This window comes from Chamaea fasciata, unplaced genomic scaffold, assembly GCF_029207755.1.
Source record: "Chamaea fasciata isolate MVZ Bird 193981 ecotype frontalis unplaced genomic scaffold, bChaFas1.0.hap1 SCAF_35, whole genome shotgun sequence".
NCBI classification, from domain to species: domain Eukaryota; kingdom Metazoa; phylum Chordata; class Aves; order Passeriformes; family Sylviidae; genus Chamaea; species Chamaea fasciata.
Window position 1 is genome coordinate 652,458 of NW_027094120.1, and position 23,593 is coordinate 676,050.

The 23,593-nt window shown below is 46.3% G+C and overlaps 1 protein-coding gene across 1 annotated transcript in view; it reads right to left on the reverse strand.

The window, feature by feature from the left end:
- Nucleotides 1–22,604, reverse strand: part of LOC136303463 (olfactory receptor 6E1-like) — a gene marked incomplete at its 3' end in the record, with an annotated part of 38,543 nt that extends 15,939 nt beyond the window's left edge. Inside the window, 2 exon segments of the mRNA XM_066207126.1 lie at nucleotides 13,336–13,475; nucleotides 22,433–22,604. Of these exon segments, the coding sequence (XP_066063223.1) occupies nucleotides 13,336–13,475; nucleotides 22,433–22,604 (312 nt within the window).
- Between the last annotated feature and the right edge of the window lie 989 nt (nucleotides 22,605–23,593).

A 23,593-nucleotide genomic window follows, 5' to 3' on the forward strand; every position in this document is an offset into this window, starting at 1 on the left:
ACCACATTTTAAAAAGTCACCACCAAGGCAATCCAACAGTAAGACCAAACAACAAAAACTTAATAAATAATAAAAACATAACAGAGAAACTAAAATGGGCTACTTTTAGAAAACAGTTCCTTTATCTCCACAGAAAAGCAAACCTTCCTTTTTGCTGTGGACTTTATAAACAGCCAGAGAAAACACTGGAGGAAATACAAACCCCCATCACATACCTTTTAGCAGCTTGCTAAAATCAAAGTTGCTCTGTGCTACCAAGTGGGGCACAACCTTCTGATAAAGACATGACCTGAAGCAATGCAGCTTTCAGAAGCAGCATCTCAGCATCATCTGAACCTAAACAAAATATTACCATAATTGGCTTCTCCTTCCTTCACAGCAAGAGTGAAGTGTCACACCTCCATTACCCTGCACGAGCATTACCAACTTTATTTCCAGCAGACTTGCCTAGGAAATGACCTGCCATCTTCCCAACAGGAATGAGAAAAACACCCACGGAATCCCCAGTTTCCTTCCCCACACATTCCTGTATGAACACTTTCAAAACTAAATCCACTTATTCGGTGCTTAGATCGAGAGCTGCCGTTTCTAATTTGACTCACAAGTGCTCACACATGTAAAACACAACCTGAACATCTGAATACTCACTGTAAGAACCCCACCAGTCCCACTGCTGTTCAGTGCAGGGCTGAACAACAGGAAAAAGCGAAGGAAAGGATATGGTCATGCTGCTGATTTCTGGGCGCGCTACTTTTAGCTAATGTCAGGTAGGTTTGGCTGGGGAAGTGCACGAGACAGTACACTACAGTTTGTGGCAAATTTATTATTTCACTTAAAAATTTCTCTCTTTCCCTTTCCCCTTTCAAAATAAGGCTTGTCAGCGTAAGCTTTTGGCAAGAGGCAGACAACAAATACCTGTCCGAGAGAAACAGCAATAGCACTTAATGCAACTGCTCACTTCCTAGGAAAAGCCATCTCAGGTTTCAGTTGTAACATGAGGAGGCATAAAAGCTACCTGTTATCCAGCCATTAATGAAAGCAAGCAAAGCACATGGACCAAAACAATCAACACCTAACTTTTCCCTGTTAACTTCATCTCCCTCGGGGAGCTAGAAAGAACTGGATGAATGCCATGGATAAACTTTGTTTGCCTGAGTCTCAGCTCCCATTAGAAAGGAATTCTCTAGAGGCCACAATGCAAATAAAGCTGTTAAAGGTGAACTGGGAGTAAGTGACAGCATCATGACCACAGAATGCTGAGGAACTACAGCTGCAGTCCTACAGAACCCAGCTGCCCCACTGGTTTCCAAGCCTTGGACTGTCAGTGCTGACATTTTGCTGCCCAATGGGAGGCACAGAAGGACGTCCACTGAAAAACCTTTTGCTCCAGGAAGTGTCTCTGTGGAATATGCCCTCTGAAGGGTGAAACTGGTTTCAGATTTATCTCCAGCCTACAAGGAAAACTTCACAGGCCAGTGGCCAAGATGCAGACAATCCTGAAACTTCCCATCCCCTGCTGTGGGAAGCAGTGGGACTGTGGAAGCAAGCCCTTCCGGAGGGATGCTGAGCTTGAGAGAGGAAAACTGAAGCCTTCACCACGTCCCTCTTCCAACGCTCACAATTCCACTCCTGTATTACGTCAAGACAAGCATTGGTGTAGCCACAGTACCTAACTGCTAAAAAACAAATATGACCTCCTGGTAAAATAACCTGGACAAACAAAAACCTCTCAAAAAATTATTTTTCAGGCATATGAGTGTCCCTGCGAGTTTTCCTTTGTGGCTGTGAAACAGCCACCAGCATGGAAAGGTCAAGGGCAGGAGGGCTGGGTTCAACAGGAGGAAGAGCAGAGCCCTGCACCTGAGAAGGAACAGACCCATTCCACAGTGCAAGTGGAGAGCAGGTTGCCAGGGAAGGATCTGAAGGCCCTGGTGTCCTGACGTCAGGGAGCATCTCCTTCCCCTCCTCTCAGCGCTGGGGAGGCCAAACCAGGAGTGCTGTGTTCAGGCCTGGACTCCCCAGAACATGAAGACACTGGAGGGAGTCAGGCAAAGGCTCACAAAAATGCTGAAGGGACTGGAACATCTCTCCTGTGAGAAACGGCTGGGAGAGCCGGGACTGTTCAGGCTGAAGAGAAGGCTCAGGGCCACCTCATCAATATGTATGAACACCTGAAGTGAGGCTGCAAAGCTCCTCCCAGAAGCACCCAGCGCAGGAGCAGAGACACTGGGCACAAAGTGAAACACAGGAACACTCTGAGCACCAGGAAACACTCTCTGACTATGGAGGCGATCGAGCACCCACACAAGTTGCCTAAAGAGGTCCTGGGGTCTCCGTCTTTGGAGATGTTCAAAAGCTGTGTGAACATGGACCTGGGTAACCACCAGGATTAGGCAGAGGTATCAGGCAAGATGATTTGCAGAGATGCCTTCCAGCCTCAACCATTCTGTGATCCTGGGACAGCAAAGTCAAACTGCTTAACCTTCCAGTAACAGTGGCAGCCTACACATTCAACTGTGTTTTCAGGCAATTCTAATGCCCTGAAGAAATGAACAAAGAAACGGTGAGCAGTAAATACACAAGTGAGATCTGGATTCTGCTGAAGTGAAGGGTGGGATGAGGATTTCACAACACCCATTCCCACACAGATAGGAAGCTGTAACTCCACCTGCTTTGCCTACCATGCTGCTCAGCAACTTCCATCTCGGTCATTGCCCTCACAGTGGAGACATCACCTTCCTTTTTTCTCTGCTGGGCTGTCGCTGTGTTGTCTCTCTTCCTTCAGAAGAGACTGCCAGACAGCCACGATACTACTCACGTCCGGTAAAACCTAAAAGCAAAACGGGTAAATTGCAACAGCTCTCCTTTGTAAGACAAAGCTCCTACGACAAATACATCCCCAAACCCAACAGGAAGATTTGCTGCTCTTCACAAAGGTAAGAATTGACCTTGTGTGCAATCAGGGAATGACCTGAAATCAAGCAGTTCCACTTCTGTAGAACAAAAGTACTGGAAAGAACATTTTACTGAAAAGGTTTCCTGTGAAAATTTTGTTTGGTTCTTCCTTCTCATGGTATATTTCCAACTCAAGTGCTCCTTTGTTTAGTAAGTTCTGAGTAACCTCTGCGGGCTACATTGACTTGAACCAGGACGAGAACTTGCTTCCTGGCCTTGAAAGGCATTTGCAGCTCAAGAGCCATTAATGTTACAGATCATCTCACCACAGAATTTTATTTGCATTCCTGTCAGACAGATGTGTCAGGAAACGCAAGCTCCTACCTCACCATTTCATCCACAGCCTCCCCCAGGATACCATCTCCTGGCTCCTAGGGTTCAACTACATGAGGAGAAAGTACAGAGGAAAGCAGTTGTCAGCCGCCTGCAAAATGCCTCCTGTCAGCCCCCAGTTGTCTCTTTCTTTCTACCTTGCGGACAGCTTCTCTGTAGAGCCGCACCAACTCCTGCATTGTTGGCAGCGTGTAGATTTGTGACCTTTGCCAGGTTCCTCCAGACAAACAGTGCTCAGTGTTCCTCAGGGCTCTTCTCAGCACCATGGATTCCAGTGACAGGATGCTGTGCTTCACCACTGTGCTGGGCAAATAAAAGAAGAAGTCAGTTAGAGACACTTCAGTGATTCCTGTTATGCGTTGCACAGAACCTATACTTTGAATGTGTTAAAACTGGTCAATGAATTAATTATTTTCTAGGTCTTGGCTAGCAGTAAAGAATCCATAGGTTTTCAGATTCCCAGCCTAAACTACCACCGGACAGCGGAAGAACTGGTGCTTGTGAAAGGCACCTGGAATCAATATCAGCGGTTTTCATTCATTTCCCAGTGCTTTCCCAAGCCAGATTTCTGCTGGGGCGGACAATACAAAACACAGGTAATTAACCAACTAAAGAAATTTCTTCAATGATCACACAGCAAAATCAAACAGTACTAACTGGGAGAGAAAAGTCACTGAAATACCACAGACTGCCCTTACATTTAACCCCTGGGTGAACATTATTTTATTGCACACTGCAGGGACTGTTGTTACCATCACCATCAAAAGCAATCTGGGGAGAGGAAGAAATTCTGAAGTCTTAGAAGACTTGGAGATCTCTGGTTGAGCCTCATAGATCTGAAAGAAATGAAAGAAAAGAAAGAAACTTTATGCCCCATTGGTACATTCCCAGAGATGACAGCTTCCTTCTTCTGGGGAGCATTATACAGAAGGATTTTGACTTGTCTGAAGTAACAGCATCATTAAATATCAATTTTTAGGCAAATATGCTAGAGCATCCGCCAGAGTCCTACTCAACTAAATGCACTCTCTGTATGCAACCAGCATCCCTGCTAAAGGCCATCCCTTTTCAAGAGATTCCAGATCCTACTTGATCATTTTCATCTAAACAAATAGGCAGTGGAACACTCGGAAACGACAGAACGTTCTTTTAGCTGAGCTTTGATGCTGCTGCCTCAAAAAATACATCACTGATGTGATGTTTTCCACTGTTTCTTACACCAAAATTCCTTCTTTCTCAGTTCAGTTGAAGTGTTTATAGAGCCTCCTGCTCTGAGCATGGTTTTTTACCATCATCCATACTCTTACCTTCTTGAGTAACTTCATGTTGTCCATCCAAGCAGACATCGCTCTAGGAACGAAGGAATAGTGGGTCTCCTACAAGTATCTATTCAGTAAATCTGGGCATACTTTGAAAATATTCACCATGAGGTCAGCAACCATTTCATCTTCTGTAGTCGTTTTTAAACCAAGCAGGAAGTGCAGAAGTACCAGATTTCCTCCCTTGTTGAAGACAAAAACTTTATTTTGAATAAGAAATCCTTATTTTGATACTTTATATGGGATGTGAACTCTGCAGCTTCTCTAACTGTTAATTGAAGGCAAGATCTCTCACCCTCCTGGCATAATTTCTGAGTTTACGCTCAGAGAAGTAAGAAATTAATTTACCTCCACGTTTTCTGCATGACAAACAGTGAATTACTACCACACATTTTAGGGCAAACACGATAACCAGTGAGGTCTCTTCTGCTTCTAGCAAAAATTCCATGCCCACTCCCAGCCGCACAGTGACTTACTTGCCAGAAGTTCCAAGACTCGGATCATAGAAGGTTATGCCACGTTTCAGAGAGTAGCAGAGGTCCATTAGGAAACTATGCACAAGCTCTCATACCATTGCCTTTCCCACTTCCTCAGAACCTTGAGCCACCTTTAAAAACCAAAAAGGAGTAAAAAAGGCATATGAGATTTGACATCACAGGTATCAACTGCACTCTACATTTCATATGGCTCCTCTTAGGGAAATACTAAAAGAAAGTTTGGCTTCTGTTCAGATTAAGAAGAGAAGCTTCAGGACCTGAAGGTCCCTTCCAACCCAAACCATTCTGTGATTCTAAATTCCATTAACCTTCTAAATCTGGAGCAACTCAAGATGCCTATGGATGAGGAGACTCCTGACAAGTGTGGCTGGGAAATCCCGAATCACATGACGTACAGGGACTGCCAGGAACTGTAACAACTTAATCTTATTCAGAACTGAAATGCATGCTTATGAATGGGGTCAGAGATTTGCACAGCTCCAAGCAGACCCCTACTAGAAACAGATCTCCTCCAAAGGGTGTTTACGGTGTATCAGGATGGGAGTGGCGGGGTCATAAGCATCTAGTAGAGGAATACACGAGAGCAGACACAAGAGTAAAAAGATCTGTAGCCAAAACCCAGCGAGAAGCAGCAGAAATTTGGGAGATTCTTTTTAAATAGGCTCAGTAGATTCCTCTTTTTGAACTCATCAAGCTCAGAGCCATTGGGAGCTGTTCCAAAAGCTGTGGGCTGCAAGAGGCAGGGTAAAAAACAGGCAGCAGAAGGACTAGGAGTAACAAAGAAATAATGACAGACCCTTAAATCCTCAGGGCTGACATCAGTAATCCCATTTCAACAGTACAGTGAAGCGATGTGAAGCAACACTCCCGCAGTGAAAAAAACGCACCTTCCGCCTTTTACTGATACTTTTATTATGAACCACCTAAAAATGAGAAAAAAGCAAACTCTTCTAGTTATTGCAAGTTATGACAAAATCATGGCAAAATAACAACACACTTCATTCTTCTAGCACACACAGAGCTGGCTTTCCTCACCAGGGCAGAAGAAAGGGTCTGCCTGTCCTGTCAACACTTCTCTCACATGCCCCTGCTCCACTTGGACCCTACACCAACCTCGGCAAGCCCTGCACACGCTGGACAGGACAGATGTCCACGTTCGGCTGAGGAGCACAGATCATGTTTAGAGCATCACAGCCACAGACTACAACCACGGGAACCTGGGAGCAGACATGGTAAAGGCTACTACAAAGGAAGTTTGAATGAAAGGGAATACACAGCCAAAGAAGTTCCTCAAAAGTTCTTCTACTGTGTTTTACTGCTGGCATTGCTTTAATTCTGATTTTTCTTGCTAGGCTGAAAGAGTCATACAGTGTGCTAGGGTCCACCAATAACGTAATGGCCCATGATTCCCATACAGGAAAAGCCTCATTTGAAAAACAAAGTTTTCGAGGAGGTTTATTTTACATTTAAATGGTAGCTTTTTTTATTCTCCTTCTTTTTCATGTTATTGCAACAGCAAAATGAAAGAACATTTTTGGCTTTAATTGGTCAGTTGTGAAAAGCCCAAGTCTGAGGCAGGCTCTTGTGACTACACTCTAAATTTGAAACTATTTCCTCTTCATTCCCTCAAATGTTCACCCAACAGCTTCTGCAACATTGCTACAGCAGTTCAGAACAGGTATTTTAAGAAAACATAGATACTGGAGCTAAAAACGTCTTTAAAGAAACAAAATGCATCTCAGGTGCAGCTGCTCTACAAGCAACAAGTGCATCCCAGGGAATAGGCAGGGCCACGCTCAGAAGGTGACAGAGCACAGGAAAGGCAGCCACCACTAAACCAACTCTCACACCCTTCAGCAATTCCTGCTTCCCTGTTTTCAACCCTGAGACAGTAATATAGCCAAGCTACCAACCCCCAACACATATTGCCAGTCACAGACACTGCAGCGGCACACTGCCAGCAGCCCTAAGAACTGAACACTGAGAGAAATCACTGCAAAACTGTTTCCTGTTGTGAGGAAAATAGAAAACATGAGGCAACACAGTTTCAAGGGTGTATCATACCTTAGTTCTCAGGGTGGAAAGTAACAGATTGACAGTAGAAACTCTGTCTTCCTTTATTTCAGAGCGAAGAATATCTGGAATGAAATCTAAGAGGACATTTCAAATGTTAAGTCAGAATGTGAAAGCTCTTTTCATACTAAAATGCTTCAGGGAATTCACAGCCATTCCTCTTCCTTCTCACATTATTTACCCTGCTGTTACATTCCAGGATGAACCTAAAGGCAGCAAGCAGAGCTCAGAAGGATGATGTGTCTGACTACGGTGATGAGCAACTGAAGCTGCCAAACCTACTCTCATCTTGACTGGCTAATTTGCCCACTTGCTGATTAACACTGCTACAGCATCTGTCAACTTCAAACACATTTTGGGCCCTGAAATGCCGTACCTAAATTCATATTCTTCCCAATGAAGCACTTGTAATTGTTTCACTGAGTGATTCTCAAATGTTTGGAGATTCCATCTCCAACCACATGTATCATCCTTTGGCTCACCTGTGCACCCCAAAGTTAGACAACTTCAGTTTAGAGAGAACTCAGGGCTCTCACAGGGGAATGAAAGCCAGCTGTACTGACTGGGCCGGGGTGTGCAATCCCCAGCCTGAAAGAACTGAACAATTGCCAGCACCTAAAGAAAATCAGCAGCCCAGGACAACTGCAGCCAGTTCTCAGTCCCCCGCCTGAGGAGAAATAACCTGCTGCCAGCTAATGGCTTAAGGACCTGTTTTTAAGCAATATTTCTACATCCCTCCTGAATTCTCCCATAACTTTACCAAGGGTCACAATTCACAGGGCAGAAAGGCAACTGAAGCACACACTTTTCAATAGAAAATTAATGCAATATATCCACTGTTACTGTCTGATGAGCAAGACTGGAGGCCATGATTTGTTTTATGTTTATTGACTCTATGACCTCAAAGTTTTACGTTAGATTTACTTTTTTTTTAATCTGCGTCACCAAAGACTTTCTATTTTTGCAAAGTTCTAGCAGTTAGCGTATTGCTCTCCAGCAGGAGACTTATTTATTAAACTACCAAAGAAGTTTAAAGCTTTTCAGGTAATAAGAAGAAAATATATATATTTTGCTTCTCATCAGTGCTCTCGACCTGGTTTGCATTTTAATTAGGTCATGTAAATGACCGTGCCTTAGAAAACAAAAACCCAAATGCAATTATGAAGTACCTTTTAATTCCAGCACCTGTGCCAAGACTGCATTGCCGCCAGCAATGAGAAAGGAGAGCGCAAACTGAATACAGGCCATGCGGGCATCTGTTCTCCCCTGGAAACATAAAAATGTAAATATAAAATTAAAAAAAAAAAGTTGTCAGCACACAGGCTGTACCCAACTGCAGAATCAATACTGCAACTGCTGATTACCTGTACCAGTGCCACAAATGGGCAAATGGAACAACTTCTGTAAACATGCTGCATACAGCCACAGACCCACATTTACATGCAATACATCCACAGTGTATTCAGCTAAAACACTTCTGGCATGAAGCAGATCACTTTTACCTAAAAAGGAAAATGTGCTAGTTCACGTGCTCTTCAATTCCGGAGATATGAGACCAGGCCACAGATCTAAAGAAAAAGGAAACATTAACAGCAGTTTCATGCCAAACCCTGCATCACTGAACTTCCTCCCTTGTGCCCTGCTTGGTCAGGTCACAAAAATGCCCATTAAAAGGGGCAAGTATAAAACTACCAACTCAGGCACACTGGAAGCAGCGACACCCTGACCTGTAACAGCACCACAGGATATGAACAACGGATCATGGAACGGTTCGAGTTGGAAAGGACCCTAAGGATCACCTCATTCACCTCCTGCCATGGGCAGAGATGGCTTCCACTATCCCAGGGTGCTCCAAGCCCTGTCCAACCTGACCTTGGACACTTCCAGGGAGAGGGCAGTGACAGCTTCTCTGGGCAACCTGTGCTGGACAGCGTCTCACCACCCTCATGGCCAAGAATCTCCCCCCAATATCCTATGTAAATACACCCTCTTTTAAAAAAACCCTCATCCCTCGCCCAATCACTACACTCCCTGACAGAGTCCCCCCATGATTTACAATTTTTTATAAACCTGCTGTGCAAAATAATCTGCATGTAAAGATGATTCTGAGTAGGCAAAAGATAAGGCAGCAGGGACTCATGAAAAGGCTGAAAGAAGAAATAAAGAGAAACAAACAAAATTTTGCTGGAAGCTTTGGGCCTGGTATTTTTGTGTTAAAAACTCACCTCTGATAACCAGCTGTGACACGATTTCATTGAAAGCTGTACAAGAGTAAGACCTTTGGGATGCTTTTTCCTTGTACCTTACTGGAGTACTTGAGCAGCTTGCAGTCAAAAGACTGCACCCAAGCATTTAAAATTAAGGGTGGAGGTACTCCTGCAGACAACTCCTGCAGTGAGGTCAAAACTTGTGGAATCTGACAGCTCCAGAACTATAAAAGGTGGTTCCAGGGAAAAAGGGATGTTTGGTTTTTTGCCTTCCCTTTGACTGCTTAATAAAGAAAACGTCTGAATTTTCACCTCAGATGGCACAAACCTAACACAAACTTACACATTCACTCTGCAAGTAATCTTTAAAATCTAGAAACAATATGTCAAGATTGCAACCAATACTGGATTTATTTTATACTTGCATTTGGAATGACACTTAGATATTCTTGTTCTGGTTTGGATCAATCCTGACTATTTTGAGCAAACAGGGAGGAAACAAGAGATAGTTTCTTCAGGAAAAAAGGAGTGACTTCTTCCCCTCATTCACATATTCCTCTTAAGGATTTCCAGTTAGAGATAATTTGGATTATTCTGTTTATGCTTTCAAACACAATTACCCTGGATTAGTACTGAGCAATATCCCCTCTTCAGTTTCCATTTATTTCAGTGGGACCAAACTGCAAAATGACTGACTAGTTTTCAGGAGTGTACTATCACTTTCACTCTGTTTAAAACACCAGAAGGACAGTTGACAGAAACTGCACATTTATGTTTCTCCACAGCTCGTTGGCAACACGTACGGCATTTTCATGTGCCCAGTTAGGCACAGTCAAGGACTTCAGCCTGACACAGGACAGGAAGGGAGAGTTAAGTTCTTGCAGATGAAAATACAACAAACATTGGCAACAGCTTTGTTCCCAACAGTTAGCTAAAAATGCTGGTGGAGCCATGGCATAGCATTTCATTGCATGCAGGACCTTAATTTACCTTCTTGCATCTTCTTTCCAACAATCCAGGCAGGTATTTGTCATTGAAATCCAAATGACTATATACATCCCTTGCTGAACCCGGGCCCTGAGCCACCATTGCTGACAGCAGTGTAAGGCACCCCTGGCTCACCCTAAAAAGACAAAGCAGAGGGAAAACCTGCAGGTTATTTCCAGGATCATGGTTATACTAATCACTAAACCAACAGATTAAAACTTCAAGAGAAAATAGAAGGGAAGTTAAATAATCAAAGTAATTATTTTAGGTAGTAATAACAGCAGCTGGGAAAGAGGGGTGAGGGAAGAAGGGAGAAGGAAATGCCTTTTCATATTCTTCCCCAAAATTAAGCCATAAGGTGAGGCTGGATAATCCCTTTATAAAATAGTTTTAAAGGGTGAAAGTGCCAAAATGACCAACTCTAAGATGACCTGTACATGGCAGTGGGGCAGGACTACACAAGCCTTAATTATGATTCTATGAACTCCTAAATTCATAGAGGTCTGCCATTTATTTCAACAGGAATACGTAAGAGGACAGCAGACCTCCATCATCTGAACAGCCACTACCATGAACAGATTTGTAACCTGTCCATCGTGCATCTGTCATGGACAATCTGTAAAAAGCCGTGTGGTTCAAGCAGAGATTCTATCTAGACATGCAATAAAGAAAATCCCTCTGCACAGCAAAGAGGTTGCACAGAAAATGCAGAGCATCTCCCACCAGAAATCTGCAGCCCCCTCTGTGCAAGTTCTAGAAGGATTCCTCCAGAACCTGCAATCTTTAAACATTTTATCAGAAGCGCACATCTTGCACAGCCTCAAAATTTGTTTCCCGTATACAGATTTGAGATGCTTTGTCAGGTTAAAAAGCCTGCTGCAATAAGATCAACTGCACAGCTCAGGAAGCACAGCTGTGCCTATGAACTAGGCAAGCAGAGAAAAGGTTTTCCAGTTCTGCTCAAAGACTGAAAGATGAGACATTTGCCTCAGACAAGTCAATTTCAGTCTGTTTTTTTTCTCTACTTCCCTCTTCCTCCCAGGTTTGTACCGAAATGTCTCTGGAATTTGCAACTTTTTTCCCCATCCACAGGAGCACGAGAAATTGTTTGGTCTGGACTAAATAACAACAGTTATTGAACAACCTAAAATGACCTCAGTGTTAAGAGACTGAAAAAATTACAGAAGCAAAGCCAGTCTGAAAGAGAAAAATCCATTATAAACATGGCAACCTGACTCCAAAAAATACAGGGAAACAAAGAACTCAAGAGCAGCTCTTTTTGCTATCACAGGAAGACTGCCCAGCCCTGTTCCACGCAGTACATTCCACCCCACAAATCAAGCAGCAATAAAGAAAGAGGACTCAAGCTACCACCTGTGTTAGCTGTCACTAGGGCAGGCCCAACCAATGAAAACTACACCTTCAGGAAATTATCCTACAGCACTGGATTGTATGATGCATCAGAGCTTTCACTTTGCAAAGACTTCCACAGGCAATTATTTTATGACAAGTGGAAAAGGATTATTAAATAAAGGTGGATTATTAGCAATAACTCAAAATGAATTTTGCAACGTCCAGTACAGTCCCTCCAGATCAACTGACAGAGATTCTCCAGCAGAGCACCAAGAAGACTTACTTGTGATTTTCAGAATACAAAGCAGCATAGACCAGTCTCATATAGGAATGAATCAACTTTCTGACGATGTTCATTCCCACAAATGTGAGCGGTCGCTGGCTGTCCTCAGTAAAATGGCTTCTAGGGCTTGAAAGACTAACAGCATCTGCAGGATAAAAAAGTATGTTAGCATCTGACAATGATCAGGTAAGACTTGAAATTATTAGCTGAGCAAATAGTAATAACCACCATCAATAAAGGGTAACCCCACCCCAAGAGGAAAGCTTCCACACATGAAAGTGACATTAACTTCTAGATTCTCTCCCAAATTAATGCTTCCTCTCTGAAAAGATCACTTGGGAGAGCATGCAGTTTCAAGGAATCAGTGCTTCAAGAGACGGCTGCTCCTAAGTGGACGACGAAAACCAAAATGCGCTGGAGAAAAACACTGGGGCTATTCCGGTCTTGCAATTATTTCCCTGCAGAGGAATCCGGAAACCACACAGCACTGGGCTGCGCCCATTACAAACACCAGCCCCTGTGAGCAATGGGATATTGAGGGAAGGCTGTCACTGAACACGACACAGATAAAAATGATACTGGAAGACAAAGAATAGCAAGCGATGGTTAAAAAGCCACACAATACAGTACTATGTTGTAAGCAGTCAGCAATGCTGCACCAGCATTCACAGTGAAAAATTACTGAACTCTTTGTTCATTCGTCATATTCTGATGAGGATAAATTGTGTCCAGCTAAAATAAGAAAAATGAGGTCAACTTTACCAGCGGCTTCCTAGAAATACTGATATATCAGGGAGATACCTAAGAACATTTACTTTCACCAGACTATTGTTTTGCTTACTTAACTGCTTTTATTGATCCCCTTATTTCCTAAAAGATCTTTTGATAACATTTAAAGAACTTTAACAGCTTGATTTGGACGGGACTATTGGCTGTGTGTGTCATTAAATCCAGGAACACCTATGAACTGAAAAGAGCATCTCCCACTCGGTAGGTGCTTCTGCCACTGCTACTTCCAGAAAAAAAGAAAAAAACCAAACCAAAGCCATATTCAATTATCAGAGTTATCTACACCACAAAGCATTTAGTCACAGAACCACAGAATATCTTGAGCTGGACCCACAAGGATCATCCAGTCCAACTCCTGGTCCTGCACAGCCACCCCAACAGTCCCACGCCTGACAGCGCTGCCCAAACCTTCCTGGAGCTCTGGCAGCCTTGGCCACTGTGACCATTTTCTGGAAACCTTTTGTCGCTTCTTCTCCAGGGTGGGATTGTTGGGACTGCAGTCGCCAGTCCCTGAATTACAAGCCCCCTGTCCAACTTACTTCACTTTCAGGCTTCCTTTCTCCATCGAGAAGCTTGAATATCTCAGCACAGTCCATGGAAATTTTCACGTATCTCTCCACGACATCGTACACTTGGGCCGATGGCAGCGTCCTGGCGACGGACACGAACGTCTCCAGCCCTGCAAAGGCGCAGCGTCAACCCGGGGCACCGGCGCCCCGTGCAGGGCCCGCTCCGGCCCGGCCGCGACCCTGAGGGGCCGAGCGGTGCCATGTGCGCCAGCCCCGCCAGCAGCAGCGCCGGTGCCACCCACCCCCTGCGACGTGCCCCGGGACAGCCGCCTCAGCCCGATGCGCCCGGGACGGCGCGGCCGCCTCAGCCCGGGACGGGACGGCCGCCTCAGCCCGGGACGGGACGGCCGCCTCAGCCCGGGACGGCGCGGCCGCCTCAGCCCGGGACGGCGCGGCCGCCTCAGCCCGGGACGGCGCGGCCGCCTCAGCCCGGGACGGCGCGGCCGCCTTTGTCCAGCGCGGCCGCCTCAGGGCGCGCCTCTCCCGCCACGCAGAGCCCCTCACCTTTGGCGGCGGCCGCGGGGTCCCGCAGCAGCGCCGTGAGGCGGGCGCCATCGAACTCCTCGTCCCGCGGGCCGCAGGCTCCCCGCTCCGCTTCCCGGCCATGCCCGGTTCGGAGCCGGCACGGCGGCACCCCGGAATCGCCGCTGCTCCCGCAGGCAGGGGCGGGCGGAGCGGGAGCGGCAGCGGCCCGGGGATATCGCGGCCCGGGCAGGGTGCTGCTCCTGCGAGTTGTCGGGCCTGCCCAGCGACCGGTGCTCAGGTGAGCAACAAGAGTTAAAAATAATTACCATGGAACGGCACAGAATCCCCCTCTGGTTCACAAATTCAGAGTGTGCAGAGCCCGTTTTTATACAGTTTTTGGGCTTGGGCAACCGATTACGTCATGGGTTCTTTGTGTGTATGATTCTTGATTCATATTCATCTAGGGTCTTTTACGATTGCAAGTCAGGTGAATAGTTTTTTCCGGGGAGACAGAAGCTTTTGTCCGGGTTTGCCGGAACCAGGTATTGAGATGTATGTCCTTGTGAGAGTCGGGATGATGGCTGTGGGGCGCTGAGCACTCGGCTGACGGTGGCTGATGGCGGTGCTCAGCTCCATCAGCCAGGGGTCACACCCTCCTTTCTCTCCGCGATGGATGATGATCTTCCCTCTCGGCAGAGGAATGTCTTCCGGGAACCCCGCATTCCTTTAGGCTTAAGAAAGTGATGTTATCCAGTAAAACACAAACTAACTCTAAAATATCTACTACACAGGCTTATAAAGTATATTATTAAATCCCACGAATTAATCTCAAAACATTCACCTCAATCTCGTTCCACCATCCCTTCCCACCCCCTGCCGTGGGCAGGACACCCAGGCGGCTTTACCTCTAGTTCAGTCAGGCCACAGGGATCCGGGGCAGCCACAGCTTCTCTGGGCCCTGTGCCAGGGCCTCAGCACCCTCACAGACGAGAATTCCTTCCCAATATCCCATCTGCAGCAGTCTCTCTCTTTTGTTTCAGCCTTACAGTTTTCTTGAAACTTAAATTTATGCAGGTATCCAAATACATTGGCAATTCCAGAAATTGGTAAGCACATAATATGGAAAGTAAATAACATTCTCAAGAGGGAGTTGCTCTGCTTTTGAGGGGGTGAAAAGAAAGGCTAGTGCTAGCAGAACTAGGGGGAAAAAAAATTGATTTAACTCTGTTTTAAAAGGCTTAAAGTACCCATACTGAAATCTTCAAGGTAAAAGTCCTAGTTACCAGGCTTACAAGCCTGATAGTTATCATCACACCATATTTCATGGTTCTAGTATTTTAAAAGTACTGCAGAATGCTACTGAAAATTATTTTTATTTCAACTTGAAGTTCAATTATTCTCTCCCCTCACTGCCTGTGGAGCTGTTAGAGGCTTCCAGGAGGCTGGGGAAGCAGACTACGGGTTTCATTTCCAGCCAGGTCACTTCCATGTTCTGCTGGAGTGGACTTTGAAGCCTGTGTCCTTTTCTTTCTCTATTATATCTGACAACTTTCCTCCCCCAAGTCTGCTTTTTGGCAAGACGCATTTATGGAGGGTCAGTCGAAGACCTCAGGCTCAGAAAAAAATCATCTGTTCTGCTGTGCTTATGTGTGCAACAGATGGGAGCAGCAATGAGTCAAGTAGTAACTTCTGAGCTGCCCGGTCTTTCAGTAAATCAAAATATTCTGTGATTCTTGCCAGATGAACTTATCATCATATCCAAGTTACACACACCCCTCTGGCATTTTCAAGGCTAAAAAACAATTCCTGGTCCCTTGCATGAACCTCAGCTCCCCCCCTTGTTCAAGGAACAGTTCTAGATACAAGACTAACTGAGCCAAGCGACCCTTTCCTGCCTCAGTTACGACCCCTGAGGCCTTTACTGTCCTGAACAGAATGTAAACAGCCAAGCCCCAGCCCCGCAGTCCTGCCCAACTTGCCTTTGCTCCCAAACCTGAACCTTTTTCTTTGCTGTGGGATTCCTTACTCGTGCAATCCTGAAGACAAGTATCTGATTGGGCAGATGAGACCATTTCTAACACAAAAGCTTCACCGAGGTTTCTCTTCTGATTTCAGCCTTAAGCACTCCTGTCCTTCTCAGGCAGCCCCTATCTCCAGCCGTTAGCCATGGATCCTTGCTGTTCTCTAGCTGACATTGCCACCCCTCAAGTCTCTTGATACGCATTTACATCACTCCGTAACGGCGTCCTCCTGACCCTTCCCAAACTCAGCCTGATCTCCAGGCCTACAGCCTCTCCCTGCAGATGAGGGACTATGAGAAGGGCTGCAGACAGACCTTTGCATGACCCCAGCTATACAGCCCATGCTAATCCCAGCCCAAACCTGTCCTGCTGTTGGGATACCCCACTTACAGTTACAGTAACCCCTGTGGTGGTTTCACTTCACTTCATCTGTGAGTTGCAATCTCCCACCCTTCACTCCTTTGGTAAGAAATGCATTAGTGTCTTAAAATAAATGTTTCATTTTATGTATAAATTAAGTATAGAAAGCATTCAGAGGGAATACATTTAATCCAAAATCACACCTTAAAACTGTAGCTCTCAGTGTTCGCTCTCAGTTTACACAACTATTACACAGAAAAGTTTCCTTCAGTTTTTCCCCAAATTTCAAGTGTGATATAGAGCGCTTTGTCAAATCTTCCTGCTTTCCAGCCTTTGGCACCCTGAGGCATGGGATGACAGAAGGAGAGAGGGTGACGCTGCCCAGAGATGGGCTGACAGGACCACCTCCTCGGCACGGCCTCCCAAGAAGGGAATGCTCCCAACACTATCACTTCTTTGTCATCACATGTCCAAATGCCCTGTGCCCCGCACCTCCATGATCCTTGCTGGGATCAGCCCAGTGCCAGCTCACACACTTGGACACATTCATTGCAGAGCTTGAATTCCAGGAGTTTGGCATCGAGGAGTCCAGGGTATGTGCAAGGTCCGTGTATGGACCCAGGAGATGAGTGGGCTGGCATGGCTGAGGTAAAACCACAACTTTTTTTATTCTAGATGCTGTAAAACAAAATCATCTCTCCTCCTCTTCTTCCTCCTCCGCCAATCCCGTAGTTATTTCAGCTGGAGTGCAAGGAGTGCATTTTAAGCCTGACTAATGGCAATTTATCTTCCTCCCACGAGGAATATTGGAGCCTGTCGATATGGAAGGATCTGCCGACCAGGCATTATGAGCATCAGGGGTTTGAGTCAGAGCATGGTGAGACTCTGGAACTGGGCTGCATGCCCAGCTGCCGAAGATGGGTGGAAAGACCAGAAAAAAAGGGAAGAGGACAGAAAAGTGTCAATGAGCAGGCTGTGCAGAGCCAGAGGAGGCATTTGCTGAGAGCACCTCTGAGTATCTACTGCGATTCTCGGGTATTTCTGTGTACTGAAATCCTTCCCACCTTATACACATGGAATAATCTTCAAGCATCATCCAGTCTGAGTTTGACATAGTCACTGAGTCACAGAATTTACCAGGGAGCCCTTACAGTCTTGACGGGAAAAGCAGGCACTTACAAGCACTGCAATATCATTTTAAATTTTTGTTATATGCTTCTAATTTCACTGTGCTCAGGTCGAATTAGCCTGAGGTCTGGTTCTCAAAACTATTAACTCTCACTGATTAGATATTGATATGGGCTATTCTTTTCTGAAACACCACCAGTTTTGCATGCCTTTGCATACCTAACTTGAGAGATCGGGAAGCCCGATTTTTTCAAGGCTCTTGGAAAAGCCACAGTTTTTTCAGTGTTTTGACATTGATTCTGTGGCTTTAAAAAGCTTCTGTCTTGAATTTCAAGTACGTAGTCATTGGTCATTTTGGAAAATCTTGTCTTAAATACTTACGGAAGGGGAACAGTGTCATGATAACGACCCATCAGAGGCAGGCTCATAAAACCGTAGTAAAGCACTTTGACAAAGAGGGTGATTTCCCTGACCGTGCTCCACCCAGTAACTGTGGCCTAATGTCCTTCCTAACTGAGGGGCAGGACACACAGTCTTTCCCAGTGTGTCTTTGAAACATCATGTCGGGAAGTGACCAGGGACATTCTCTTGTTTGCAGCGTAAGCTCTCTGAGATGGGACTTGCCTCTTACTTCATGTCTATACAAGTGCCAGGTGCACTGCTAGAAAAAATAATCTGCGTACAGGAGAAGTGCCAGCAAGACTGGCAGCATTCAGGGGGGTGGGGAGCGGGGACGTTCTGCTGCCTCTCCTGAGGAAATGGAGTGAGGTTTCATTCCAAATGAAACGTGAGGTGATTGGCTTTGCAAACTTCATGGGTCACATCTTCTGTCTCGTGAAGTGGTGGGGGTCTCTATGGTGTTATGGCTAGTTTGGCCAAGGAGCAGCTCATGATCACCAAACTCAGAACTTGCTTAGCTCAGCTCACTCTCTCTGAAGCAAGTCAAAAAATAGCAGAAAGCAGCAAATCATTCCCCTCCTTCTAAACCTGCTGGGTGGAGTACTTCACTCAGAATTCATTCCAATTTCTATTTATACACACAAGAATGTTTCCTTACTCTGGCTCACAGAATTGGTCCTCTCCAGTTCAAATTACAGCACACTTGAAGCTCTTGTTAGATCGTATCATCCATAGCACCTTGTGAGAACTTAACAGCATCCTAAACACATTCAGAATTGGAAAAAACTATGGAACAGGCTTCTCTACAACGATTTTCAGCTTGTATCCATAGGAATAGAGATTGGATTGGGGAAAATGCGCTCTATTATTTCAAATAATGAAAATGCAGTGATTACTGTAAAGTATGTGCTTTGTTTTAAGTGGTCTGACACTCATTTCCATAGAAACAGAGAGAGGATAACAGCCCCCTTGTTTGAACTGTCCTGTGGATTCTGTCTGTGTCAGAATGCAGGAATATAAAGCTTTTAAAAATGTGGGAAATGCCTGGGGTTTTGCTCTTAATTTTTTTTTGTTTTGTTTTGTTTTGTTTTAATCCTCAAAAGCCAAAAAGAACATTAGGGAACTTCTTGGAAATTTTATTCTGGGAGAATAGAATGAAAATGACAAATATCAGCTCTTAAAAAATTACAGGGGAGAAAGCAGGAAGAAAAAGCAGTAGGATGGGGAGAAGTGTACACACACACAGAAGAGTGAGAGAGAGTGTGTGTGTGTGTGAAAAAGTATTTCTGAGATATTTTTCTGACAACTCTTGTTATTCTACATTAGATCTAGTGATTTTTTTCACTAATAGAAGATTTTAGGCCATCTAACTGAAGTATTTTATTTCAAATTACTATTTTCACATTCACTTTCTTTATTTCACATTGTTTACTTCTTAACTGACACACTAATTTTATCGGAATTTCCATACACTAAGCAATGATACGAGTTTTGAATTGGCAGTTTGGCTGAAATTCAGGGGAAAATGAATAACAAGGAGAAAAAGAAGTTAAGTGCTCAAATTTTGGCTTTGCTTTTTTAAAGCTTCCATGTAACAACACAATTCCTGCATTTCTGGCACAGTAAAATAATTCCTCCCCAAGTTCAAGAGAGACAAACTCTCTGAAGCAGATGTGATATTTCTCTTGGATTCTAACTTCTGGACTTTCAAGTGATTTTTTTCTTTGGGGAAAAAATGAATCCAATTCCTGTTGCTCGTGAGGGAAGGACAAGGCTGAGATACTGTAATTCTACATGCTGAACATGTCTGGATTAGTTATATTGTCTTCCAGCAACTGAATGTTGCCAGCTTGTAGAAGCAGCTTTCAAGGCTGTAGCAAAGAGGTGCATTCTGCACATCATGATAAACACTTGCTCCCTTCCTGCCTTTGTGTTTTACACTACTGTCTCCAAGTTTTCTATTCACACACTACCCATCACAGGGGATAGCAGAGATTCGCAAAAATACTTTCTATATTTTAGGGTAGTTGGTTTTTAGGTTAATGTTGAATAGCAAAGTAGCCCCCATTCAGCGGGAAAAGAAAAAAAAAGTGTATATATATATCTCTGTGCCATTCCACTGAAAGCATGTCTTCAGTTCCTGTCAGCCACAGTGTCCGTGAGTTTTCCTTCTCCACAGGAAGGCTTCCCTGGAAGATGTGTACAAGCCGGAGCACCCAGCTGCCTCTTGCGCTGTCGTTCAGCCCTCCCCGCTTCACCTCTCTGGAGGTTACCTACATTTCAAACCTCTCCCAGTTCAGTCATTCCACTTGGAAACTGCCTTGGCCTTTGGGTTATACTTGCACAGTGCCAAAAGCATACCAGGCTCATTCCTGCACTTTGGGATGGTCTTTTGCCTACAGCATCACCAGGCTAGAAGAAGTTACGTTATCTCACTGGGAAGATTCACAAATACTCATCAGGCAACAGCCCTGGCAGACCTTCTGATTCAAAGCCTTTCAAGTACAAGTATGGGATACTTCCCAGTTATTTTTGATGCTGTCTACATTCTTCTGCATTGGTTGAGCTTCAATGACCTCCTACAAAATTTGTTTGAATTTTAAAACCCCACTGTGTTAAGAGATTCTTCCCCTACAAAACTGGGGGGCAGACAGTACAAAAGGTTTGACTGTAGCCATTTGCATTAAGTGTCCTTTGCAGGCTTTGACTATTTCCACCCACCCCTGAAAGAGCCTGGGAGACGGGCATTAACGGCCAATCATTAGGCAATGGCTTTTTGAGATAACAATCAGGCTTGCCTAGTATCAATGAGACCTGTTAAAATTCAGTCTTTGCCTTGCAGAGTCACTTTGTGTTGACATGTGGGATGCTGAGATGCGATACAGCGCATCCTCTTCCCCTAGGCAAGTTTAATCTCATCTTCTCATAATCTCAAAATTCTGCTTGTCCCTGCCATGGCATCCCGGTTATCAAACCAGCTGTGCTAATTAAATGTGTCTTCCTCTCTGTCTTGTGTATTGCCACATCCCAGCATTCATTTCTGCCTTTGGCAGGACTGACCTGAGACAGCAAGTGCAGGAAGTGTCCAACTGAATGATCACCCTGAAGGCAAGGTCAAGGGGAAAAAGAAGGAGAGTAGGGGGAGACTACCACAAGTCTCCTTCCAGCTCCCCAGGTGGAAGGCAGAGGGTAACTGACTGAGTTCAAAGGCAAACACTGTCCTTATCTGAGGCAAGGGTTTCACCTGCAGACCTACTGTTTTCTCTGCCCATCTGTGTTTGCAGTTGCAGATGTTTCAGAGTGATTTTATACTGTTATTTGGGAATCTTTGATCCCATTTGAGTTCAGTAACACTTGATGGAATGTCCCTGACCTCAGACAGGTTCATGTGAAACCTGTTTTGCTCTTATCTGCCCAAGACTAAGGAGGAATAGTCTGATATATGTGATACCCAGTTGTTTTTCTGGGTGTGAAGAGGGACAAGGTGAGGAACAAAAGTGGATTCAGATTCAAATGTGAAGACCAAGTTGGTCAAAGTTCAGTGTAACCTCTGAAAAGAGGTGCCAGACTTTGGAAATTCAAATCTGGATGCATTCCAACTTCAGTTGGAACAGGAGGAGAGGAATAGTTTTAACACAATTAGTTTGGTTCCATCGTCTTTCACCTACTCACTCATGGGGTTTTGGTTTTTTTTTGTTTTTTTTTTTTTTTTTTCAGGAGAAAGATCAGTGTGAACATGCATAGCATAATGTAAACAGTTGGATATTCATGTTTACCCACTGTATACCACAGCACAGCCCCAGGAAGAAAAGATGCTTTCATTCCCCATTTTCAGAGTTGGTTCTAAGCTCTCTTTCCTGAGGACAGCTCTTACAGGAACTGGGAAATGAGTGTCCTGATTTATCCCCTTGAGTCCCTCATACCTTAAAAGAAGCACCAAATTACATTTGAAGGTAGTTTCACAGGTAGTAATGACAATTTGTTTGAACTTCTCACCGGTTCACTTTTCTGTATCACAAAAGATTACAGGGAACAACTTGAACTCTCTCAAAGTAACTTCAAGATGTTTCCCCACTTTGCAGTGAAGGTTTTAAGCCAAGCCTACACACTTCAAACTCAAGACCCGCTGGAGTCGGAACGCTGTGGGGATGAGGTAAGGTGGTGTCACCGGTGTGAGGAAAGAGAGAAGGTCCTTTTGCAGCCTGGAAGAGTCAGTGCTGTTTGCCCACTGAAATCCCTCATCCAGAGATCCTGCCAGGCGTAGGTCCCAGCTGGGTCCCCTCAGAGACCCGTGAGCCGAGGTGTAAGGGCTGCAGCGGCAGACTTGGCAGGGTCTGGCATGAGGGCCGAGGGCATCTGGAGCAGGCAAGGCAGGGAAGTTGGGCTGCGGGGGACGGGGAGTGATGGGGAGCACCTTGCACCTGTCTCGGGAAAAACACAAGCAGGGAAACGTGGTCACGAGTCGCAGTGTGTGTAAGTCCGTGAAAGTCCTCCAACCATTGCCAAGCAAGAATGATGGGGGAGACGGTGAGATCGAGCCTCTAGAGCAGAGGGAGGCGCAAACTTCTCGGAGAGGGGTGGGGAGAGCCGGAGAGGGCAGGCGAGGTGCAGCCAGGTCTGAGTCAGCCCGGCCGCACGATGTGAGCGGAGGGCAGTGCCCGGCACGGCACCGCCAGAAACCCGTGTCCCTTCACGTCTCTTCCCCACCGCCCCCGCGTCGCGGGCGCCCACGCCCGCTGGACCTGCTCCTGCCACGGCCGCTGGCAGGGCTGCTCCGCCCTCGCCCTCCTTCTGCCCCTTCTCCTCCTCCGCCCGCACGGGGCAAGGGCAACCCCGAGGGTTCCCGGAGGCCCAGGGGAGATGCATCGCCAGCCGGGATCGGCAGCACCGTGTGAAGCGGCGGGGCTGCCCCCCGCCCCGAGCCGCCCTCTCCCGCACCATGAGGGACGGGGATGCGGGGCAGCGCCCACGCCGCGCACAGGCAGAGCCCGGGCGGCTCCTCCGCCTCCTGTCCTGCGCGGTCCTTGTGTGCGGGGTGGAGGTCGCGGCTCTTGCCTTCTCAGGTATGGGGCGGGCACCGAGTGACGGGCTCCCGGGTGCGGGGGGCTGCGGGGCTCTGAAGGGATGGGCAGAGGTGGACACGGCACGGGCAGGGTCTGGCGGGGGCTGTCAGCCCCCCGCAATGCCCCGGGGGGACCCGCCACATCCAGGGCAGGGGCCGCGGGCTCCCGGCCGGAGCGCTCCGTGTTCGTCCCCCCTCTGCGGGGCCGTGTCCCTGGCCTGCACCCCGGGGAGCGCGGCTCCAATGCGCCGCAAAGGCAGGAAGGAGGAGAGGGTTAAGGGCTTCCAGAGGGGCCGGGTGGGAAGGGACACGAGGAGCTGAGCGGTCGCTGTGCGGTGGGAACGCTGGGCGTGGATCGGCCAGGCCCTGACCAAAAGTGCGTGGAAGTCCCTTGAAAGGTTCCCACTTTCTCCTGGAGACTTGGAGTCGGGCCCTGGGGAGCGGACAAGTGCTGCACTTCTCTCTGCTGGGAGGGAAGCCTCGTAGCACCGGGATGAGGGGAGTCCCTGCCCAGGGAGCTGAGGCACCAGCTGTCGCCCAGAAATCACAGACGTGATCCCTAGGAAGGTGCTGCATCACTGCAAAGTGAAGTGACTGCAGGAACTGGGAAAGTATCCTTGTTTCCATCAGGATGAGGAAGAAATCTGTATTCTTTGTGAAAACTGCACTCTTGTACCTTTTCCAGTGCTCCAGGACATCCCACTGCTGTTAGAAAGTTATTTAGAAGAGCTGTTTCTATGTGTCACAGGGAGCACAGCATATTCCTGGCAGCTGGAAGCTTATGGAACTGCCT